Source organism: Episyrphus balteatus, chromosome 1 (assembly GCF_945859705.1).
Source record: "Episyrphus balteatus chromosome 1, idEpiBalt1.1, whole genome shotgun sequence".
NCBI lineage: Eukaryota > Metazoa > Arthropoda > Insecta > Diptera > Syrphidae > Episyrphus > Episyrphus balteatus.
The window spans coordinates 52,626,424-52,649,100 of record NC_079134.1 but is presented as its reverse complement, the minus strand read 5'-3'; the positions used below and the strand labels follow the sequence as shown (position 1 = coordinate 52,649,100).

At 33.8% G+C, this 22,677-nt stretch overlaps 1 protein-coding gene across 5 annotated transcripts in view; it reads left to right on the top strand.

Annotated features, from left to right (window-relative positions):
* The window catches only part of LOC129907742 (NPC intracellular cholesterol transporter 1), a 64,256-nt gene that overhangs the window by 31,887 nt on the left and 9,692 nt on the right, over positions 1–22,677 (top strand). For 2 of the 5 annotated variants that reach the window (XM_055984089.1, XM_055984092.1), the window contains exons 2-8: positions 12,826–13,005; positions 16,227–16,383; positions 16,462–16,538; positions 16,596–16,820; positions 16,888–17,080; positions 20,244–20,369; positions 20,727–20,903. In XM_055984089.1, coding sequence (XP_055840064.1) covers positions 12,826–13,005; positions 16,227–16,383; positions 16,462–16,538; positions 16,596–16,820; positions 16,888–17,080; positions 20,244–20,369; positions 20,727–20,903 — 1,135 coding nt within the window. Of the gene's footprint in view, positions 1–12,825; positions 13,006–16,226; positions 16,384–16,461; positions 16,539–16,595; positions 16,821–16,887; positions 17,081–20,243; positions 20,370–20,717; positions 20,904–22,677 lie in introns of all 5 variants that reach the window. The other 3 variants (XM_055984088.1, XM_055984090.1, XM_055984091.1) reach the window with 2 other exon arrangements.

The window sequence follows — 22,677 nt, the reverse complement described above, 5'->3', positions numbered from 1 at the left end:
ATCATTGCAAGCTCGAAAAAAAAGCTCATTCAAATAAAAAGAGAGTTATCGAAAGAATGAAGGAATTTTTGCATCAAAAGGAAACCACACAAAATGTTGAAAAAACCGTGGTGGAACTACAAAAAAGCAGCCAGTTTAAGTCACATTTTCGTTGTTTCGGAAAAAGCTTATACATATTATGATTAACATTTTTCTAGCCTATTTTGTAGCCCTTTTAATTACCTGCAAATCGTCCAACGAGTCCAGCATATATTATTCTCAGTTTCATTGTGGTGAAGGGCTTCGGCTTATTCTAGGTTGTATTTTTTTCAGCAAATATTTCGGAAAGTGTTTTCAGCTAATTCGTTCGATTTTTGTTATTGCAAGCAGATCCTCATGCTTTCTGATCATGCTTTATCATCAAGAAGTCCGGTTTAAGCCGGAATGCCTTTCAGGTTTTTTGGTCTAAACTCCTTTTAGCTTTGACTCCCTATTTTATTCTGTTTTTACAAAAATCAAGCCGACATTTACAATCAACAGTTCCTTTTTTTCTTAATTGTAAGTGTTTAAGTCTAAGATAAGAAAAATATACAATTTCAAATTTGGCTGGAATCAAATGAATACAATAAACAAATAAAAATGATTAAATATAAACCTTTTACAATTTTGCTAAATAGAAACAAATTAATACAAATCAATAATAAATAAACAAAGAGAGCTATTCTGACGTTATTTGAAATGATAACTCTCAATGTGATTTTTTTAGCATTCTTATCTAAGTTATTTTATAACTTTAACAACAAGACAATTAAAACCAAAAACTTTGCTCTTAGAAAAAAAAAATAAATAAGTCGATAATTATATCTACACAGTTCAATGACCATGATAACACTATAAGTTTCCCGCATGCATTTTTCAATCTTAATTTAATCGACATTTTTTTCTCAATGTCAATGCAATTTTATCGAGTTTTTCGTTGTCAGTGTCCAGCGGATGTAACATGGAGTTATCTTAACCTCTATAATCTATCACTTGTGAAAAAAAAATCATGTGACACATTTCAAACTGCTTCAATGAAACCGAACTTGAAATTCCAATAGCATTAGGGTTCTAAAGGTTTTTGTTTTTATATTATTTTTAATTTTTTAACCAGACCTTGCCCTTACCACGCGCAATATATTCAATTAATCTGATTTTTTTTCTTGTCTGTTAAGAAAAAATAAATAAAAGTGAGAATAAAATACAAATTCAAGCCTGCTACGCATATAAAAGTAAAATGAGGTTGTTATTTTCGAATTTCAAACTTGATTACTTTTTCTCATAATCAAGATGCGTTAAGATTCAGACACGAAAATGAAGATGGATGAATGTGTTCTGGTTATAAACAAGATTCTTTGTATTCTTGAATTGAAAATCAATTCCCTTTCTGCGTAAAGAAAACAAAACTTGTTCTCATGAGTTAATTTGAAGTTGATTGGTATGCAATCGAGCAATGTTGACTGTCCTCATTTTGAAGCATAGTAATTCTCTTAGGTAACAATAAAATAAGTTGAAAACAAATACAAAAGGATTGATGTGAGAGGCTAATAAAGTTAAATATTTTCGTAACAACATTGTGTACCTGTACAATGATGTCTTATTGAATTAAATAGAAACACAAAAAAAGCAATAAGAAAAAATTATCTAAAATCGAGACACCCTTTTTTCGCATTATTATTCGTTATGTCATGTCTTATTGTTATCTCGAGTTCGATTTTTGTATGAATCCTAAACTTTGGTAACGGGATATGACAAAGTTATTTTATTTTATGTTACTGATTTGTAATGTATTTAGTTTCTAACAAGCATATTTTTTAAATTAAATTTTGTCATATTACATGTCTTGTAACGTCACAATCTCAGTCTCCGGTGACTTTTTGGACTCATATTAGAGGTTTTGAATTAAAAGTCGTGGATTTAGTATTCACAACTTTACGTTTGAATAAAGCTTATATTTGAAGGAGATTTATAAAAAACTGTTTTTATAAAAATTCAAAAATGTAACGGGTGACAATTTTTTTTTAACTTGAACCTATGGTTTTATAAAATCACCTGTATTTCTATTAGAATGACGGTTTTTGTTTGTTTCTTTGGCCTAACCGATGGGTCTACGTATAAAGATGAGATTTGCATCAACTGGTATGGTGATTCAATTCTAAGGTTAAGGTTATTCAGTAAATATGGCCGGTTATCAAGCCCCTGGAATGCAAAATTATAAATTACCTTCCATTATAAATTTCAAGTTTTTACGGTATCGGTAAAGAGAAGCTCTGCATAGTTCTGATGAAAAGCTAATAACTGATAGATTGGGTCAGTCAGTTAGTTGCGAGTTTTCTGATTCCTTGATCCCTATATCTCAGAAACTACTCATGCGAATTAGCATACACAAATCTATGAATACACTTATTTGATTTTTGGTAAAAATTAATATATTGTAAAGTTTTATTCCGGGTTCCAATAAAACTTATTTAATTTCCACTTATATTTCCGTTCAAATAAGAACACACTTTATTTCAACTCAATTTACTTTTATTATTCGCTCAAACAAACACACTTTTAAATCACTTTATTTACTACTAACAATTCGCAACACTTTATTTCACTTTGTACTGTACTCTTTCACTTTCAAGATTAAACTGTCCCCGGTCGGTGTCTACGTTGCCCTTTTATACCGGAATCTCGAGACTCGAGAACGTCCTCGAAGGCTCTCGTCCCTGCCTCTCGAAACTTCCTTTCCAGGAAGGGGCACTTCATACTTCCAGTCTAGTGGGATATTTTTAGATGTGTTCAGTGAGATATTTTTAGATGTGTTGAGTGGGATATTTTTAGATGTGTTCAGTGAGATATTTTTCTTAATTACTAAAGGTCCGTTCACATTTCTACCTTTGCAGTAGTAGGTAGTGTGTTCAGACTTTTATCTTAAAAGTAGTTCAGTAATTCATCGTTACATTGCCCCCCTCTTAGGATTGTTCGTCCCGAACAACTCCATTGCTTCTATCACCATTATAACGATGTAAACGGTCACAATGAACTACCTTTAGTTTGCCTCTTACCCCTCTTTGTATACGGTAAACCACGTCGTTAATTCTGGTTATTACTGTGTAAGGGCCTTCCCAGTTTTGTTGTAGCTTCGGTGATAGTCCCTTTTGTCGGTGGGGATTGTAAAACCACACAAGTTCTCCTTCTTGAAACCCTGTTGCTGTCGCTCGTGCGTCATATCTTGTTTTCATCCTGTCACTAGACGCTTTTATATATGTCCTTGTCCGTTGGTGAATGTCAGCCAGTGTTCCTTTCAGGTTATCTACGTACTCATCCATTTCATGTGGCTCGTTTGGAACACTTCCAAATTTTATTTCACTTGGCAGGCGTATTGTTGAGCCAAATAGGACTTCCGATGGTGTATGTCCAGTAGAACTATGTGTTGCACTTCTATAGGCCATCAAGAATAATGGAATATGTCGGTCCCAGTCTCGTTGATTACACTGGTCAACAAAATTTAACTTTTTTTTTGCCACAAGAATTCAAATATACTTTTCTAGTAGTTTTTGGGGTGCTGAATCCGAATCTGAAGTCAGAAAAATTTGATTGGCCTTCGTTTTTGAAATATTACCGTTAGAAAATGTCAAAAAACGTAATTTTGGCTGTTTTCGAGGTTCTGTTTTTATGTGGGGTAATTCATTATAAACAAATTTGTAATGGTTATTATAAGAACAGATATTCTTCTTTCAAAAACTGTTTAAATTTTCCCGATATCTCTTTTATTGCTCGAGATATCTTTAGTTTCATTTAATAAGTCAAAGAGAAACTAAACTTAATCTAAAGTTTAAGTCACTGGCCACAGAATTTTTGCCACAAGAACCAAAACATACTTTTCTGAAGGTTTTTGAGTTGCTGAACTTAAATCCGCAATCGGAAAAATTCTATTAGCCTCCGTTCTTGAAATATAACCGTTATAAAAAAAAACCTTTTTTGCATTTTATAACGGTAATGTTTTAAGAACGAAGGGTAATAGAATTTTTCTGATTGTGGATTCGAGTTCAGCAACCCAAAAACCTTCAGAAAAGTATATTTTGATTCTTGTGGCAAAAAAAGTGTAATTTGGTTGGCCAGTGTTGTTTCTGATTCAAAGACCGCTACTTAAACTTTAAATAACTCGGGCAATAAAAGAGATATCGGAAAGATTTAAACATTTTTTGAATGAATAAAACTAGCTCTTATAGGCACCGTTACAAATTTATTCTCAATTAATTACTCCACATAAAAACATAACCTCGAAAACAGCCAAAATTACGTTTTTTGACATTTTCTAACGGTAATATTTCAAAAACGAAATCCAATCAAATTTTTCTGACTTCAGATTCGGATTCAGCACCCCAAAAACTACTAGAAAAGTATATTTTGGTTCTTGTGGCAAAAACCTTGTTGACCAGTGTTATCATTGACTACTTTTGACAGGTGTTCCTTAAGTGTCCTGTTAAATCGCTCAACCATCCCATCAGATTGTGGATGAAGCGGTGTTGTTCGCGTCTTCTTGATGCCAAGGAGTGAGCAAACCTCTTGAAAGATCTTAGATTCGAAGTTCCTTCCTTGGTCGGAATGAAGTTCCATGGGTACTCCGAACCTGCTCACCCAATGAAAGACAATCTTATCCACAACTGTTTTGGTTTCCTGGTTTGGAATGGCAAATGCCTCAGGCCATTTGCTGAAGTAGTCCATCACTACAAGGATGTATCGATTTCCGTTGTTGGTTTCGGGAAAAGGACCTGCTACGTCTATTGCAATTCTCTCAAAAGGTGCACCCACATTGTACTGCTGCATCTTGCTTTGTATTTTTCTAGCTGGTCCTTTGCTAGCGGCACAAGTATCACATTTCCGGCACCACTTTTCAACGTCTTCTCTCATACGTAACCAGTAGAATTGCTGTCGTAGCTTTTCCAGCGTCTTGTTGATGCCTAAATGGCCTCCAGAAATTCCACCGTGCATCTCTCGGAGAACATCATTTACCTTTGACTGAGGTACGACTAGCTGCATTACATAGGATTTACCATCTGCGGATTCCCACTTACGCCTGAGTAGCCCTTCTTGCACATGAAGTGAGTCCCATTGTGCCCAATATGCTTTTAGAGTGGGGCTTCGGTCGGAGATGTCGGCCCATTCTGGTTTCTCTTGATGTTCCTTCCATGCAAGGATGGGTTCGATGTCCGAATCTTCTTGTTGGGCCATTCTGAGTTCTTCATTACTCCAGCCGCAAATGGGATCAGCTCTCGTTCTTCTAACAGCGACAACTTCCTTTTCTTCTAGTCGTGTGCAATGCTTGCAGTCTTGCTTGCACGGGCGCCGAGATAATGCGTCTGCATTTGAATGCAGCTTTCCTCTTCGATGTTGAATCTGACATTGATACGTCTGAAGTATCTCGATCCATCTTGCTACTTGACCCTCTGGATTTTTGAAGTTCAAAAGCCAATTAAGCGCACCATGATCTGTGCGAAGAAGGAACTTCTGTCCATAGATGTACTTATGGAAGTGCTTTGTTGCCAATACTAGAGCTAGAAGTTCCCTTCTGGTCACGCAATAATTTCTTTCTTGTTTCGAGAGTACCTTGCTGAAATAGGCAACGACCTTTTCTTCTCCGTCATGAACTTGCGATAAAACAGCACCAACTCCAACATTACTTGCATCTGCGTCAATGATGAATTGTTTGCCTGGAGTCGGATAGGCCAGCACAGGAGCTTCACATAACCGCAGCTTTAGTTCCTGAAAGCTTTTCTCACACTCACCTGACCATTTAAAGGGTTTACCCTTCTCCGTAAGTTGGTGCAAGCTTTTGGCGATTCTCGCAAAATCCTTCACAAATCGTCGATAGTACGTTGCCAGACCCAGGAAACTCCGAAGTTGATGCTTGTCCTGAGGGGTTGGCCAGTTCTTCACAGTGTCAACTTTTTCAGGATCAGTCTTCACTCCTTGGGATGAGATGATATGCCCCAAATATTTAACCTCGGTCTTGAAAAGTGCACATTTCTTTGGATTCAACTTAAGATGTGCTTCTCGTAGCCTCTGGAATACAGCCTTTAGGTTTTCACAATGGTCATCAAATGTTTTTCCGTAAACGATGACATCATCCAAATAGACTAGGCAAGATTTCCAGGTTAATCCATTCAAAACGCACTCCATCAAACGCTCAAAAGTAGCTGGGGCATTACATAGCCCAAACGGCATGACATTAAACTGCCACAGACCATTTCCTGTGGAGAAAGCCGTCTTTTCCCGATCTTCTGGATGGATTTCCACCTGCCAGTAGCCACTCTTCAAATCCAAAGTCGAAAACCATTGTGCTCCTTCCATTGCATCTAGAGTATCACTGATTCTTGGCAGTGGGTAGCTGTCTTTCTTCGTCACATCATTCAGCCTGCGATAGTCGACACAAAATCGAGTGCTTCCATCCTTCTTTTTGACAAGAACTACCGGTGATGCCCAAGGGCTTTTGGAATTTTCGATTAGCCCGTCTTTCTTCATTGTTGTTATCATTTCTTCAACTTCACCTTGTTTGGCTAAGGGGAGACGTCTTGCTGGTTGACGAATCGGCCTAGCATCTCCTGTATCGATTCGATGCTGCACCAGTTGTGTTCGGCCGTATTGCCCGCTGGGTGAAGAGAAGATATCAGCATATTCATGAAGAAGCCTTCCCGCAACATTAAGCTGATGTTGACTCAGGTTGTCTGAATTGAGAATTTGTTTCTTTAGTTTCTCCGAGTTCATAGTCATCTGTGTATCCACCTCGTTGATCTTAGTTATTGCGGCCACAGATTCACATTGCCCAACAACTTCTCCTTTCTTAAGCTTGATTGGGTACGGTTTGATGTTAAGTATCCGTACAGGTACCATGTTGTTCTTTGGTGCCACAAGAGTCTTCCCGATGATGATGTTTTCGGAACTTTGCTCAACTTCTGGTTCAACCATGAGGTATCGATGGCTTCCAAAGTTCCCCTTTAACTTGGTCCACACAAAAACTTCTGAAGAAGGAGGCAGGCACATGTCTTCTTTGATGACAGTTCTAATTGTTGTCGAGTTTTCAGTGCCATAGACCATTGGAATCTCTACATTTCTGTATTTCAGGACTTGATTACCTATATCCAAAATGATTCCATGCTCCTTCATGAAGTCGATTCCAATGATGCACTCGTCACATATATCTGCCACCAAAAACACATGTGAAAACTCTAGTTCAGCTACACGGATCGTAAGACGAACTTCTCCGTACACTCTTGCTGCTTCTCCTGTGGCGGTCTTCAGACGGTAGCTGTTGGTGTTATGTAGCCATGTCATCTTCACCAAGTCTCTTCGTACAATGGAGGCGGTGGCACCGGTGTCAATTGTAGCCACGTGTTGTTTGTTGTTTATGGTCGCCTCCACTGTCAGACTTTTGTTGTCTCGTTTAGTCTGTGAGACTTGAATTGTGGTTCTGGAGCCATTGATACCAGAAACCAGCTTCTGCCCCTCGAAGTTGGTTCTTACTCGTTTTCCCGAATGGGAATCAAGATGAGCATGAGTGTTAGTTGTATCGCTTACCTGTTGTTGGGCAATATTCCTGTTTCCACAGTGTTCGCAAGCAGTTCTTCTTGGTGGCAATCTGCACTGCCGCTGGAGATGTCCGGTCTTGTTACAGTTCCAGCATCGAGCAGCTCCGTCTCGCTGGTTTCTTTGGAATGCGAGTTTTTGACAAGAGCATTCCTCCACTGAAACTTCTCTTACCCGATGAACGCCTTGAGAAGCCTGTTCTGCTGCTTCCATAGTTAGTGCAAATGCTAATGCTTCAGGAAGGGAACGTTTTCCAGCTGTTCGTATCGCTCGCTGAAGATTTATGTCAGATACAGCACGAACAAAGGCTTCTGTCGCAAACTGATTGATAATGTCGTCTCCTGCTGTCGGATATGCCAGATGAGCTAACCTTTCAATATCAGCTTGGAGTTGTTGCAGAGTTTCTCCTCTTTTTTGGACTCTTGTATTGAGTTGGACGCGGAAGACCTCCTGCATATGCCCATCTCCAAAACGTTTTTCAATGACCTGGACAAGAGCTTTAAAGTTACCATTCTTTTCTGGTGGTAAAGTTTGCAACAACTCAGCAGCAGGACCTCTAAGAGCAAGAGTCAGCGCTATACATTTGTCTTCTTCATCCCAGCCATTAGTTGTGGCAGCTGCTTCAAACTGTTTCTTGTAGATTGACCAAGAACTTTGTCCATCAAAGGTTGGTGGATGCATTTCCTTTTTCTTTGGATACTCACCAGAACTTTCTCGGATCTTAATTTTCCGAACCTTGTCAAGTTCTTCAGTAATACTTTGCATTTTAACTTCCATTTTTTCAAATTTGTCATCCACTTTCTCGAACTTTCCTTCTACTTTTTCGAGTTTTTCTTCAACTTTCTCGAACTTTTCTTGAGATTGCTTTTCAACGCATTTGATGGAAGCATCAAGAGCAACGAACTTGTTCTCAATCGCGTCAAGCTTACCTTGGATGATGTTTTTCTGTTCATCTAATTTTTCGAGAAGATTTTTCTGTTCATCCTTCTGTTCATTACGTTGTTCTTCCAATTTGGCAAGGAGAACAGCCATCATGGACGACATATCGGAAGTATTACTTACTTGTTCTTCTGTCATTTCAATTTCGAATTGAAATGTATCCAAATTTTCGTTCTTCTGGGTTAAATAATCCTGCAGGCGAATAATGAGGTCATTTTTCGATCCAGCAGTAGGAAGACCTCGCTTAGTTAATTCCGCCTTCAACTCAGTCAAACTTAACTGATTTAGTGTTTTACCCATTTTAACTTTTTAAAACGCGAGCACTTTTACTTATTTCAAAATGTTTTACACTTTGTTTATTGTTAAAACACACGCGCACTTTTTATTTTATTCGCGAAATTATCTGATTCGCACAAATAAATAAGTTTTATTCCACTTTTCTGACACCAATGTAAAGTTTTATTCCGGGTTCCAATAAAACTTATTTAATTTCCACTTATATTTCCGTTCAAATAAGAACACACTTTATTTCAACTCAATTTACTTTTATTATTCGCTCAAACAAACACACTTTTAAATCACTTTATTTACTACTAACAATTCGCAACACTTTATTTCACTTTGTACTGTACTCTTTCACTTTCAAGATTAAACTGTCCCCGGTCGGTGTCTACGTTGCCCTTTTATACCGGAATCTCGAGACTCGAGAACGTCCTCGAAGGCTCTCGTCCCTGCCTCTCGAAACTTCCTTTCCAGGAAGGGGCACTTCATACTTCCAGTCTAGTGGGATATTTTTAGATGTGTTCAGTGAGATATTTTTCTTAATTACTAAAGGTCCGTTCACATTTCTACCTTTGCAGTAGTAGGTAGTGTGTTCAGACTTTTATCTTAAAAGTAGTTCAGTAATTCATCGTTACAATATTGATTTGTCAGAACCTAGACTCTGTCTTTCTCGGACTATATGAATAACTAAATACATATTGTGTTTCTTTAAGAAATTTACAATAAAAGTATTTTTTTTTTTTTTTTTTGAAACATTTAGAGCCAGCTAAGCAAATGTTTTCACGGAATCAATAAAAAAAAGTGTTGTATTGATATTCATTTAAATTTGTATTTTTGTTTTCTTTTTTTGCGTATAAACGTACTTGTACATAACTTTTACGCATAAAAAAAAAAAAACTGACGCCAGTTTTTTTTTTTTAACGTAACCAGTTAAAGGGAACTGATGTTATCAGTGGTAAATCAAAACGCTCCCAACTATACTTCATTTGTCAAATTGCGGCTAGTAGTTTAAAAGCTTTAATGTTGAACATACATACAAATAAACCCGTCAAATACATAACCCCTTTTTAGACTTGATATAGTCTTTGCAACTTAATTAATCTTTTAGCAATGTTAACCGTTTTAGCTACACAAAAATGTCTCCTCTAATTGGACTTTAGCTCATCCGATTTTGAAGCATTTAATCAGAATTATGATATTCATTATTTCCGCCTTCTCTATCATTGCGTTGTAAGGTTCGAAAGTTATCTCCAAATCGATTTTTCTACGTATCTTAACCTACATAGTATCATAAATAGAAAAAAAAAAACAACGTGATAACTTCTGAATGAGTTGCTACCACGCGTAAATTCCGTTTAATTGATGACAACAAAACACTTGAAATTAATGTGAATGGTAACTAACACAAGCCAACTTTTTTCAAAGAAACTTTCATCAGGTGATGAATTAAAATCATTATTAATTTTTTTGAATCATTATTCTCACCTTAGAATGAATTAAGTATCCACCAACAAGGTTTAAGTATGAACGAAAAAAAAACTCTTATCAACTACAAAAAAATTAAACTACATAAATAATCATAGGTAGTTCGTCATTTTTTCAACAAAGTTGTTATAATTTATTGCCATTTCTTCGAATCGCATAAAATTTCAATGAGTTGTTCATTTCGGCATACCTATTATGTTCGAATATAGTTTATCAATCATTCTTTCCTATCGCCTTTTTGTCAATTTCGGTACTTTTTTTGTATTTGATGTCACTGCGAAAATAATTTGGAATTATTAGCGCAGGTGTTCGCAATGACTTTAAATCGATAAAAGTTTCAAACTGAGTCAAAAAAATTAATGTGAATCACTGGTGACATATTGGTAAGCAAACCTAGGTACAGTCACACTATAAGTCTTATCATTTGAGAATAAAGATAACATACCTGGGAAGTGACGAGTTATAGAAATCGATCGTTAAGGTGTTTCTAGAACTGTTATTTTAACTATGAATACTACATTTGTTGTTTTTGTAAATGATTGATATCTGTTAGCCTATCTGTTTGTCAGTTGATTTTATGAAATCGTCGGCACAACGCAAATCCGAATGTTTGCTTTCAGGATCTTATCACCCACAATATCCACAATTTTTCAGGCTGGTAAACAGTAATATACACATGTTTACGTACAAATGTATTTTGTGTATTGATATTATAGAATTCTTTTAACAAGAGCAGTTCAAAGGAGGAAACAAAAATATATAATTTTCCGGAACTTAGATGACCATTTTATCAAAATGTTGACCACAAGATGGAATTTTTTGAACACAATTATCGAAAACAACTGCGTCCATATTTTTTTTTAACAAGGTCAAGACGTAACTCTTCTCATTGTTACATTTGTATATTATTTACATTTGTACATTGTATATTATGTACTTTTTACAGGAAAAAAAAAATAAATAAACTCAACGAGTTGTGGTTGCTTGAATATAATCGTTATAAATTGAATTAAGAATTCAATCCCTTGCCCTTTTTCACATAGTGTGTGTGTTTTTTTTTTTTTTTTACTTTACAATTCTTTGCTGACTCGTTATCTCTAAATAACAACAAGTTTTTTTTCAGATAAAAACACTCAAAATTTTGCTAGCTAAGGTCTTACATTACGAGTATATGTGATAGAAAATAAAACAATTTTGTAATACCTACGCTTTAGGTTTTTATATTATTTTGAAATATGAGATATACACTCTGATCGTATTTGCTTCTTTATACCTTCAATAGTGCAAAGAGAATAATCCTGCACCCCAATATATCCCTTTTAACTTCCAAAGTGAAGTTAATTGATGTTCCAACTTATACTGTTGTCTTTTGCATTTCAATGACGTATTTAACAGCTACTTATTGTTGACTTCCATTAAATTATATGAGATTTTACAACTTATTTGTTTATCTCCGTAATGCATGGGTTAACACTTTCCCATGAAAGTTCACCAACTTTCGTTGTGTGGCTCTTGGATCACGACATTTTATAATTTTTTTCCTTCTTGTCACCATTTTCAAAAGAGCAAAAAAAAAATCAATCGTTAATTCAAAGTTATAGCATTTTTAGACTCTGAAACCCTAACAGCGATCCGATGCCACAATTAAAATTTCGTTTATTTCCACAGTGCGGTCAGGCTGCTGTCTTCTGACATTACGTCAGAGGGTCTCAATAAAGATAAGCAACCCGGCCCAGATGTCATTCCACCAATCATATTGAAAACTATGTGAGGGCTCTTTTAGAACCATGAACTCTATTTTTTAATGCTTCCCTTGAAAAACATCTTTTCTGTTATGGAATACATTGAAAATGTTTTCGAATTGTACCTACTTTACGTCTTAACTAGAACATTCAAACGCCTTAGACGAGATGCCAACTTCGGCTTGCAACCTTTTCTCAGAGTGTTATATTAATCGTAAAGTATTTCGATCATATATTTAGATAAGATAGAAATTTCATTTCAAAACTCAAAGAGCGAAATGATGACATGCACAAAGTATTATCAAAAAAAAAAAATTGTAGCTAAAAAAAAACAAGCTGATTCAACAGTTTCCAAAATCAATGAATACGAACAAAATATCCCTTTCTCTAGTATCACATAAATGATTTTATTTTTCTAAGTTAATAACAAGCCATCGAACCTAGAGTATTTTTTTTTTGTTTTTGTTCTACTTAAATGAATAACGAAAGTATTCAAAGTTAACTTGTACACTTTGGTGTATTTGTATGTACTAATTGTAGGATCTTACTATATAAAAACACGTACATACATTTTAAGTTGTGTTTTATTCATTACCCTCAGATTACTCATTTTATTTCAATTTTAAATGAAAAACAAACAAATTAAATACTAATGAGTGTCATTTGTTTTTGTTTTTATTTAAACCGAAAAATTAATTTGATATGCGTAGAATGAAATTAAAAAAAAACAATAAATTAATTTCTCAACTGATTAAAATAATATTTTCTTTCTTTTTTCTTACAGGCGGATGGTCAGTGTGTTTGGTATGGAGTTTGTAACACAAAAGCGGGTTCGCTTAATCAATATTGTGAATATAACGGACCTCCCAAAACTATTACCCCAGATGGCATAGAGGCGTTGAGGAAAAGATGTCCCCATCTCCTGGAAAATGGCCAAAAAGACTTTTGCTGTGATGCCGAACAGGTAAGTTTATATAACAATTGGTTCATCTATATACCAAATGTAAATCATATTCAATTTAAGACCCTTTTAACAATATCTTATCAATCGTTTTATTAACTACAATATACTTCAAACTAGAGCTTCTGTTATGTAACCAGTAAACGTGGAAACTCTTGTAATACAGTGTGTGCATTTAATTGCAAATTATTGTTTTATCTGATCTAATAGACATTTAGTACACTGCATGTCACCTGAATAGAAACGTTCGCTAAAATAAAGAAATCAATTTTTTCTATAATATATCTGTGGGGTCTGGGAGAAACCCAAAAGCTAATCCAGTATGAGAGCTCAGAGGTGAATGTAATTATTTAGCTTGAAAAAGCTGTTTCACAATGTTTTAAAAAACATTTGAGTTTCTTGAATAAAAAATATTAATTTTTGGATCATGCTTCTCCCAAAAAAACACGGATGTGCACCTTTTATTCGAACAATATTATGTATTTCACAGCATTTTTTTTTTTAATAAATTTAATTCTGCTTATGATGCCCCAGCCTACATATTTTTTTTTAACAGACTTTCGATACTAAATCCATTAGAATCAGAAATACAACTTATGGCAATAAGGAATCAGCTTAACATCCCAAAAACCTGAAAGAGCAAGTATTTATGATGGCACTTAAAATCTCGACTAGGTTAGGTAGAACTGACACACTTAGACCACTTTTTGATCCGTTGTGATACCATGGAAATTCCTCACTAATTATACCAGTTGGAGCTTCTAATGAAGCGGTGAAGATTGAAGATGTCAGTATTAATTAGTTCACTAGTATCTTCTAAGAAATATTTTTCCAAGTATTTTTACGTCTACTGGAAAGGACAGGACATGAGCAGAGAAGATGTTGGACTATTTCTTATTCTTCCCCATCAAGGCAACTTCTACAGAAGTCGTTAGAGGCTACGCCAAGTCTAATGGCGTGTCTACCTATGAGACAGTGTCCTGTTAGTACACCTATTATAGAGCTGATATGCAATCTGTTTAGAGACAATAAATTTTTGAACGTTGTGGATCCTGCCTAGACCAGATCTGCTTAATCCATCATATGTTTGTTGCCTCTTTAGCTTCTTGCTTAAGCATGAGTTTGCACGTTGCGATAGGTATACCAATATTTTCTTTGTTGGGTAAAATTGGTATTAGAGTTCCATTAAAATCTCTAATATAACTCAAACAAATAGATGGAGTAATATTCTTGAGTAGATTGTTTGTAACCCCTTTGATAGAATTTGTTGATGTTATTCCTAAGTAAGAGTCCTTTGTTAAATATTTTCAACACTCTGCAAAATACAAGCTCTATCGAACATCACTCGAAGAACCTTTTCCTCAAAACAATCCGCTGGATAGATGGACATGGACTTGTTAAATATCCATGGCTGTGCTCCAACCGGACTAAATCTTTGAGAGACTGGTAAAATGGCTTCTAAAGAAAATGTGTTTCTTATTTTTCCCTTGTCTTGCTTATGCTTTCTTTAGAGCAGATTCCAAGGCAGAAAAATCTCTGAAATCTTTGAAATTACCTACTTTTTAATATTTTTTCATAAACCAACCCATTATCATTTTTGCCTTGGCTTCAATAGCATAGGTGTCAATATCTCGAGATCGACTTGTCGCAAAGAAATTTTGCAAGGAACATTTTTTATAGGAGTAAAATTTTACGAGTTACAGTACCGCAAATGGTGTGTTTTTTATGATTTTAATTACCGCTAAGGTTATGTGGGAAAGAACTGAAAATGGGATACTTTGCGGTGATCTAACTCTGAAGATATAACTTTTATAAGAAAATAATGTATGGGAGAAATTGGGATACATAGTTATATTTCTGATAAGAAAGATCATTGAACATTTTCTAGGCGACAAGTCGTTCTCGATATATTGAGACATACGCTTTTTTGAAAATGGCGAACAAAACCACAAAACCAATCAATACGCAAAGTGAGATTTATAATGAGAACGATGCTGCATCCAAATCCAAACTTAACTGACGTCACAACTTTTTTCATATCCCCTTCGCTTAGTCAATATTTGACTTCTCACTGACTGAACTTATGAAAACTTTACAGTAGGTGGCCACATGATTATGACCGATGAAAATTTTCACAAATTTTTTACGCTAAAAACTAATTTTATTTAATTTTTTCTGTACAGTAATTATTATTACGGCTTTCTACTATATCGCTAGAGTGTCACGTACTTCCCAAGTAAGAAAAATTAAAGAATAAACAGTCTTGGTAATTTTCCAGGGATGAATTCCACAAATAACGCTCTTTGTGGTTGTACGGTTGTATAAAACATTATGCCAATACTAATTTTTTGTTTAAAGAAGCAAAGTCAAAAAAATTGATGACGATAGAGGAGACCACCATTTTTTCAATATTTCGTGTGTTTTCCTTTTGTTGCAAAACTGCCTGTATTCTTTCGGGAACTCCATTTTTACCTGAATGAGTTGTTGTTCCGTGCTTGTAATGATTCAGCCAATCACCTCTAAGCTTTTCCACCAGTTGGTATGAGGTTTTCTGCAGCATTTCGCTAAGAACCTCCAAAGAGCGTTATTTGTGGAATTCATCCCTGGAAAATTACCAAGCCTTTTTATTCTTTAATTTTTCTTACTTGGGAAATACGTGATACTCTAGCGTTATAGTAGAAAGCCGTAATAATAATTACTGTACATAAAAAAATTAAATAAAATTAGTTTTTAGCGTAAAAAATTTGTGAAAATTTTCATCGGTCATAATCATGTGGCCACCTACTGTATAATGAATGTATCTTTAATCCCAAAAAATAATCAAGGAAGAATCTATAATTATTTTGGTCAAGGCATGAAAATGCTTTCGTTTTCATTTAATAAATAGTTTTTTTGTCAAAAGTAAATCAAACATACACAAATCGATAGCAATCATCGCATCACATAAAAAAAAAACGTGTGACTTCATTTAACTGAAAACCAATCCAATTACGACACCAAGTACTTGATAAAATTTAAATTTCATCAAAATGCATTTATAAAATCTTTCAATTAAGATTCATTTGCGAAACATTGAAAATCATTGTTTCACTCTTGTACAACCATTCTGAATTATTCAAAACCCTCTAAATCCTTAAATACCAACGGTTTTATTTATTTATGTATTCTATTTTTTAACTCTCGCTTAAATGAATTTTTCATTGTTTTTTTTGTTTTATTTTCAGGTACAAATTCTAAACAGCAACATTGCGAAAGCTGGAGCCTTTCTTGATCGATGTCCGTCCTGTATGGGTAATTTAGTGCGTCATATATGTGACTTTACATGTTCGCCCAATCAATCGAATTTCCTTTATGTAAATGATACACAAACATCAAAAAGTGGTAATTTATATTCAAAAACAATTTTTTTTTTGTTTTTGTATGAGAGAATTTCAAAATAATGTTGATTTTTATTTGCAGGTAAAGTGTATGTCAGTGCTGTGGATTTGCATATAACCAGTGAATACCTTAATTCTACTTACAAATCCTGCTCTCAGGTAAGACTTGCAAAATATGATGTCTTGAATATAATTTACGAATCAATTTTTTTTCAGGTTTCTGTTCCGTCAACGGGACAATTAGCATTTGATCTTATGTGCGGTGAATATCCAGCCTCAAGATGCAGTCCAACAAAGTGGTTTCACTTTCTGGGCGATACCGAAAGCAATGGCTATGTACCATTTCAAATAAACTATATACAGCATGCTGATAAGTCACAAATAATTAACGGTTATGCGCCAGTTGATCCATTAACAGTTCCTTGCAGCAGTCCATTAAATGTATGACAAGTCATCCGTCCACAAAACTTGAGTAAAACGTTTGACTATGTTTTTTTTTGATTTTCAGAATAAAACACTTCCATGTTCCTGTTCAGATTGTGAAGCATCGTGTCCGATACCACCACCACAGCCGCCACTTCCACAACCATTTACTATTGCCGGTTTCGATGCATATTTTGTGATAATGTTGGTAGTATTCTTAGTTGGTTCTTTGCTCTTTTTGATGGGTGTCTGTCTGTTTCCATCAAAGAATGCTGAAGGTATGTTTTATACAGCTTATTTCATGGATTGGTGAACTTTATAATTTGACCATTTAAAAAAAAAGTGCATGGTTTTGAAATTACAAGAACACGCTAAGTTGCATGTTAAGAAGAGAGAAAAGAAGACTGAAGAGTGTCATGCGATTCAAGATTGAGAATAAGTATTGCAAATTATGTTTGCATTCGAATAGGGGAAATGTTTTTACACATTAACATGAGTATAATAATCGAAATCATTTCGTGGAACCAAAATTGCAAATATTGTCTGATAACAAACTGTTGCAGAAGAAGATTTAATTGCCATGTGAATTTTATTTATGATATTCTGTGCTCCTTCGGAGGGAAACATAATAACTCAAAACTTTTTTTTTCAGTAAAAGCATTAATATTATTTAATTTATTGTTGGTTTTGAGAGACATAAGATTTACATTATCTTTTTGTAAAATACTAAAGATTTTATTCCATTTCATTTTCTGAACTGAAGTAATTCTGACTTAATTAACAAAAATTAATAAACAAACATACATGAGTTAGAAAAATCACCAATTAGAGTGACGTTATTAAAAAACTCCGAGAAATAAATTGTTGATCAACACCAAGAGCAAAATCAAGCTGATGGAAAGAACTGATAATGTTTATAAGATTAACTACGTAGGAGGGAATGGGACAGCTTGTAATGCAGTATATGTATATATATGTATATTCACATCTAAAAAATTTAGTAGCACCGCAGAACTAGAAAGAAAAAGAAACGGTCTTCCATTTTGAAGAAAGAAAGATTTTTTAAAAAAGAAGTCTATAATTTCTGCCAAAAGTAGTGAAGAAAAAAATGATTGGATATACTTAATTATTTAATTTAATTATTTTTTAAAACGCTTGAAAAAATCTCAATAAATAAAAACTATTGTTTTTCACAAAAAATTAGAGGCAGAATAATCAGTTTTTATTAAGAAATAGAACTTTTAAACACGTTTTTGACAGGTGACATGCATGATTTATTTTCTAAATATCGTGCTTTAAATTAAAATTTTAGCAATGATTTTAATTAAATATGATTCACAATCATACAAAATGGCATCAACTTTAAAAATATCTGCAGAATATTTAAAAAAGTAACCCCTTTTTGTGTGATGCAAACTTGAAACATAAGTGTGTTTGTATTACCTTCGATGTTTTTCAAGTAAATAATGCTCAAAATTTCTTCGTGACCCTATTTTTGACCTTTTGCACTTGCTTGCTTGCATTATTCATCAATGATAATGCCCCATTAGTTAAAAATTTCAGTGGTTCCAGAGGATCAGAACTTAATCTTTTATACATTTTGATCCTTCTCTCAAAGAAAATTTCGATAAATCCTTTACGGTTTTATCCGAATATGCTTTTCCAATTTTGCGGGCAGCGATTTCACTGGTTTTTACTATCTCCTAATGGATAGTTGCACTTAGGAGATTTTTAACCATCTGTTTGTTATATTTTTCCCGTTTTTTTTAATTTTTTAAAATTCTTTTCTACTTTTGTTTCACTATCTACTGTTTTCGTTTATTAAGTCACCACATAATTTTGTTCAAGCAAGATAATTTTATGTAGAAAGAGCGGTGCAATATGTCTTCCACCTTTTTGTCTTTTTTTTCGCACAAAACTTTTATATTTTTAAATTTTTTTTTATCGTCAAAAATGTTCCAAAGATTAAAAGATGAAAAAAACTGTCTTTTCGATCTTATTTGGCAGTTTTGACACATTTTTCGAAAATTTGTTTTTTTTGAAAATTTTGACTTCATTTTGAAAAGTGAAAAAAGTTGAATGGCGGTCGAGAAAACGGGAAATATGTTAATAGCTAATCTCAGTAAGGACACTCCAAAAAATAATAATTAAGAAGTTTTAGGCCGGAAAAAAGCGGAAAAATTAACTTTAACTTTATTTGAAAAACTACAATATTTTTTTTAATTTTCAAACCTTCTAATAGAATTTATTTTTTTTTTAATAGTTGCAATGGTGATAATTCAAAATTGAGGTTCTTAACCTTCAAATATAGAGTAACAATAATTTAAAAAAATTTCGACATCAAAAGCTACGTAGCGTTTTTAATCGTCAACCGAACTCATACGAAAATTAAAATACGACTTCATATTTCTATCAACTGTTGAAAAGAACCAATTTTCAAGAATAATTTTCACAAATCCGAGGTAAAGACCCAAAAACAACGCATGTTTTACTGTTACCCATTATATTGAGAAGCTAAACTCATAATTTCAAATCAAAGGGCTAAACTTTTTTTTAAATTTTGTCCAGTTAGATTGGCGATTTACCACACTGTGCCTCGCTAAGAATAGAGCACTCTCTCTGGGCAGATTTCATAAGTTTTGGTATCAAAATGGAGCATTCGGCGCTATCTTTACCTCCTTCCTATGTGACTTTTTGCACCATCTTGTTAAAACTACATTTAATTTACAGGGCTTTTTCTTTATATAAAACGTTTATTAAATTGAATTTTCAGTAAGTGGCAATGTCTTTTTCAAACGCTTATGCATAAGTCAATTTTCTGAATTTCTCTTTATTTAACAATGTAAACACTTAATGTTTACATTGTTAATACCGATCTAATCCAATCATCCAATTTTTCGTAAAAATTAATACCTAATGTGAGTTCCCTACCTTTGAAAATATACACTACGAATGAATCTCATTTCCATGAAAAAAGAATTTGAATCGCATGATACTTCAGATTTTTGTTCGTTTGAGTTTTAACTAACAACATGCTGTTCTCAATAAGCGCACTAATTGCAAATCGTTTTCATGCATGGTAATTGGTATCAAAAAGCTACTTAAATTTATTTATTTATCAAAGAGCTGTTTCAAGCTTTCAACATTTATATCTAAAAGAATACTACAAATGCTGTAATATAAGGCAAACGAAAGCAATTAGAAAACAAAAAAATAAGTAGCAAAGTATGTAAATCGTTTTAAAGTTAAGACTGAAAAGTTTATTGTGAATTAAAAATTTGTGTTATTATATAAACCTTTCAATCTTTTCTACTAAATTATTTAACATATCAAAATGATCTAAATAAAAACTGTTTTTTCTGTTTATTTAAACTTGGTAATGGTACTTACACAAATAATACTTTATCAATACTTTTTCGTCATCGTCACTTTCACATTTAGGTTTGATGGGTGATGTATTGGATAGCCGGCTTTATAATTCAACTGTTGGTCGGCGATTGGCAGGACATACCAATAACGACGTGACAGCCGATCAGGAAGACTCTCCTCTACAATCAAAACGCTCCAGTAGGTTTTAAAAACAAAAATACAAAAAAAAAACTCATGTCTTGTCATATGAATATGAATCTGTCCCTCCACTATCGCCGTATTTGATATAAATTCTATTGGTTTATTATATTATTTGTTATTCATATTGTTTTGTTTGATATGCAAAATTACTAATTCAAAAAAAAAAAAGGTGGCAGGGATTGTGTACTATTTTTATCAATGATTTCTTACTGCTTTTTTTAAAATACAATAATTTATTTCGTTGAGACATGATTTATCATTATCATTTTTGTTGTTTGTGCTGTGTTTTGGTGTTTATGTTCGTTCTTTTTTCTTACTTTTATGAACTCCTTGTTAAAACAACAGGCATTTCAGGTGATGGAGTTGAGACTGAAGTCGATGGTGTGCAAACAGATACAATTGATGTCATTGATGATGAACCATCAGGTATCTTTGACCAATTGGGTGCAAAAACTGAAAAATATTTGGAAGCATTCTTTACTGCTTGGGGAACATTTTTTGCAACATATCCATGGCTGACGCTTTTAGGAGGTAAGTTGATTATTTTAAGTAAAATTTATAAAATTCGTCAATAAAACAAAATATACTTTCTATCTCGGAATGCAACAGGCGTATAAAAAAAGCATTTTAATCCACTCCTGTTGGATCTTTTTCTTATGCATCGGTTTTCGAGTCAAACATTTCTTATGTGAAATTGAGCAGGCTTTTTTAAGAACTTTGTTTGAATAGAATTCAAATGTGAAAGCAATGTTTCCGTTCGTTATCCTTCAAAAATATCTAGGCTAGAGGCAAATTAACAGCATAATCCCCGTTTGAAGGAGTCTCACCAAGACGGTGTTTTTTTTGTTTGTGTATTAGGGATCTAGTTCTCGAAATGGAGTATATCATTATCCATTTATCTCAAATACATTGAATTTGGCAGATTATTTTCCTGTAAACGTCTTCGTATGGTTTGTGAAGATGTTATTACTCCCGCTCCATTTGGAATCAAAAAAAATTTCCCTTGGTGATTTGTACCTCCACCTTCAGCAGGATTGTGGGTTTACTCGGTTTTATTCGTGGGAAACTCACAACGGTCGTAATATTTTTTTTTGAGAATATTCTAAAGCTAATTTCAAAACTTTTAGGTGGTTTTGAAAGCATTCTTAGATGATTTTTCTGAATTTTCGATTTTTCATAAAAAAAATGAGTTGTTTCTTCTGACTTTTGGTAATTTACAAATATAACAACAAACAGAAAATATTTAATTGTTTTCCCATAAATTTAATTTTCTACAAAGAGGCTTACTTATAGTTTAAGAGCCCATACCCATAGCAGATTTTGATAGTTGAGGTATAACCGTAGGTAGTAGGGCGTTCGTTATTTAGGTTTTTTTTTGAGAATATAGTTCCTAAGTGGAAAAACTGTTTCTAAATAATAAAAAAAAAATCCTCTAATTTTTTCAGATTTTTATTTTGACACAAGATGGCGCCCCAAGAGGGTTAAAGTTTTTTAACATTTGAAATAGGTTTGGTATAGGTTTTTTTTTAGATATAGACTGCAATCAAAATTTTTTGATGAGGTCCTTGTCTACGTTAAACAACGTTTTCAAAAAGGTATAGATCATTTTTCTAGGGCCAGGGGTTTAGTCAGGGCATGCATGGCTTTGTTGGATTTTATTTTATTTTTCATGCTACTAATATGCTTGTTTAAATAAAACATAAAACATACAAAAAAGCCATGCATGCCCTGACTAAACCCCTGGTCCTAGAAAAATTATTTATACCTTTTTGAAAACGTTGTTTAACGTAGACAAGGACCTCATCAAAAAATTTTGATTGAAGTCTATATCTAAAAAAAGACCTATACCATACCTATTTCAAATGTTAAAAAACTTTAACCCTCTTGGGGCGCCATCTAGTGTCAAAATAAAAATCTGAAAAAATTAGAGGATTTTTTTTTATTATTTAGAAACAGTTTTTCCACTTAGGAACTTGAATCAAAAATAACGAACGCCCTAGTAGGTAGATATGCTCGATAATACATCAAATCGATAATTCTGGCAGATTTTCTTCAGATAGGGCTGTAGGTTGCCGTTTGTAATTTTTAATGTTTGTGTGTCGAATGTATAACAACTGCAATTTATTCATATGTAAACTATTGATTAGATTAGATAGATTTCGAATGGATAGTTAACAGACGTCTTAGTTTCAGCTTTCCCCTCGTCAGACTTCCCCCCAAAAGTAGCGAAAAATCCACTTTTGTTGTCAGGGGTATAACCAGATGAGTGATACATCAAAGCATCAGAATAATTTTCCTGATTAAT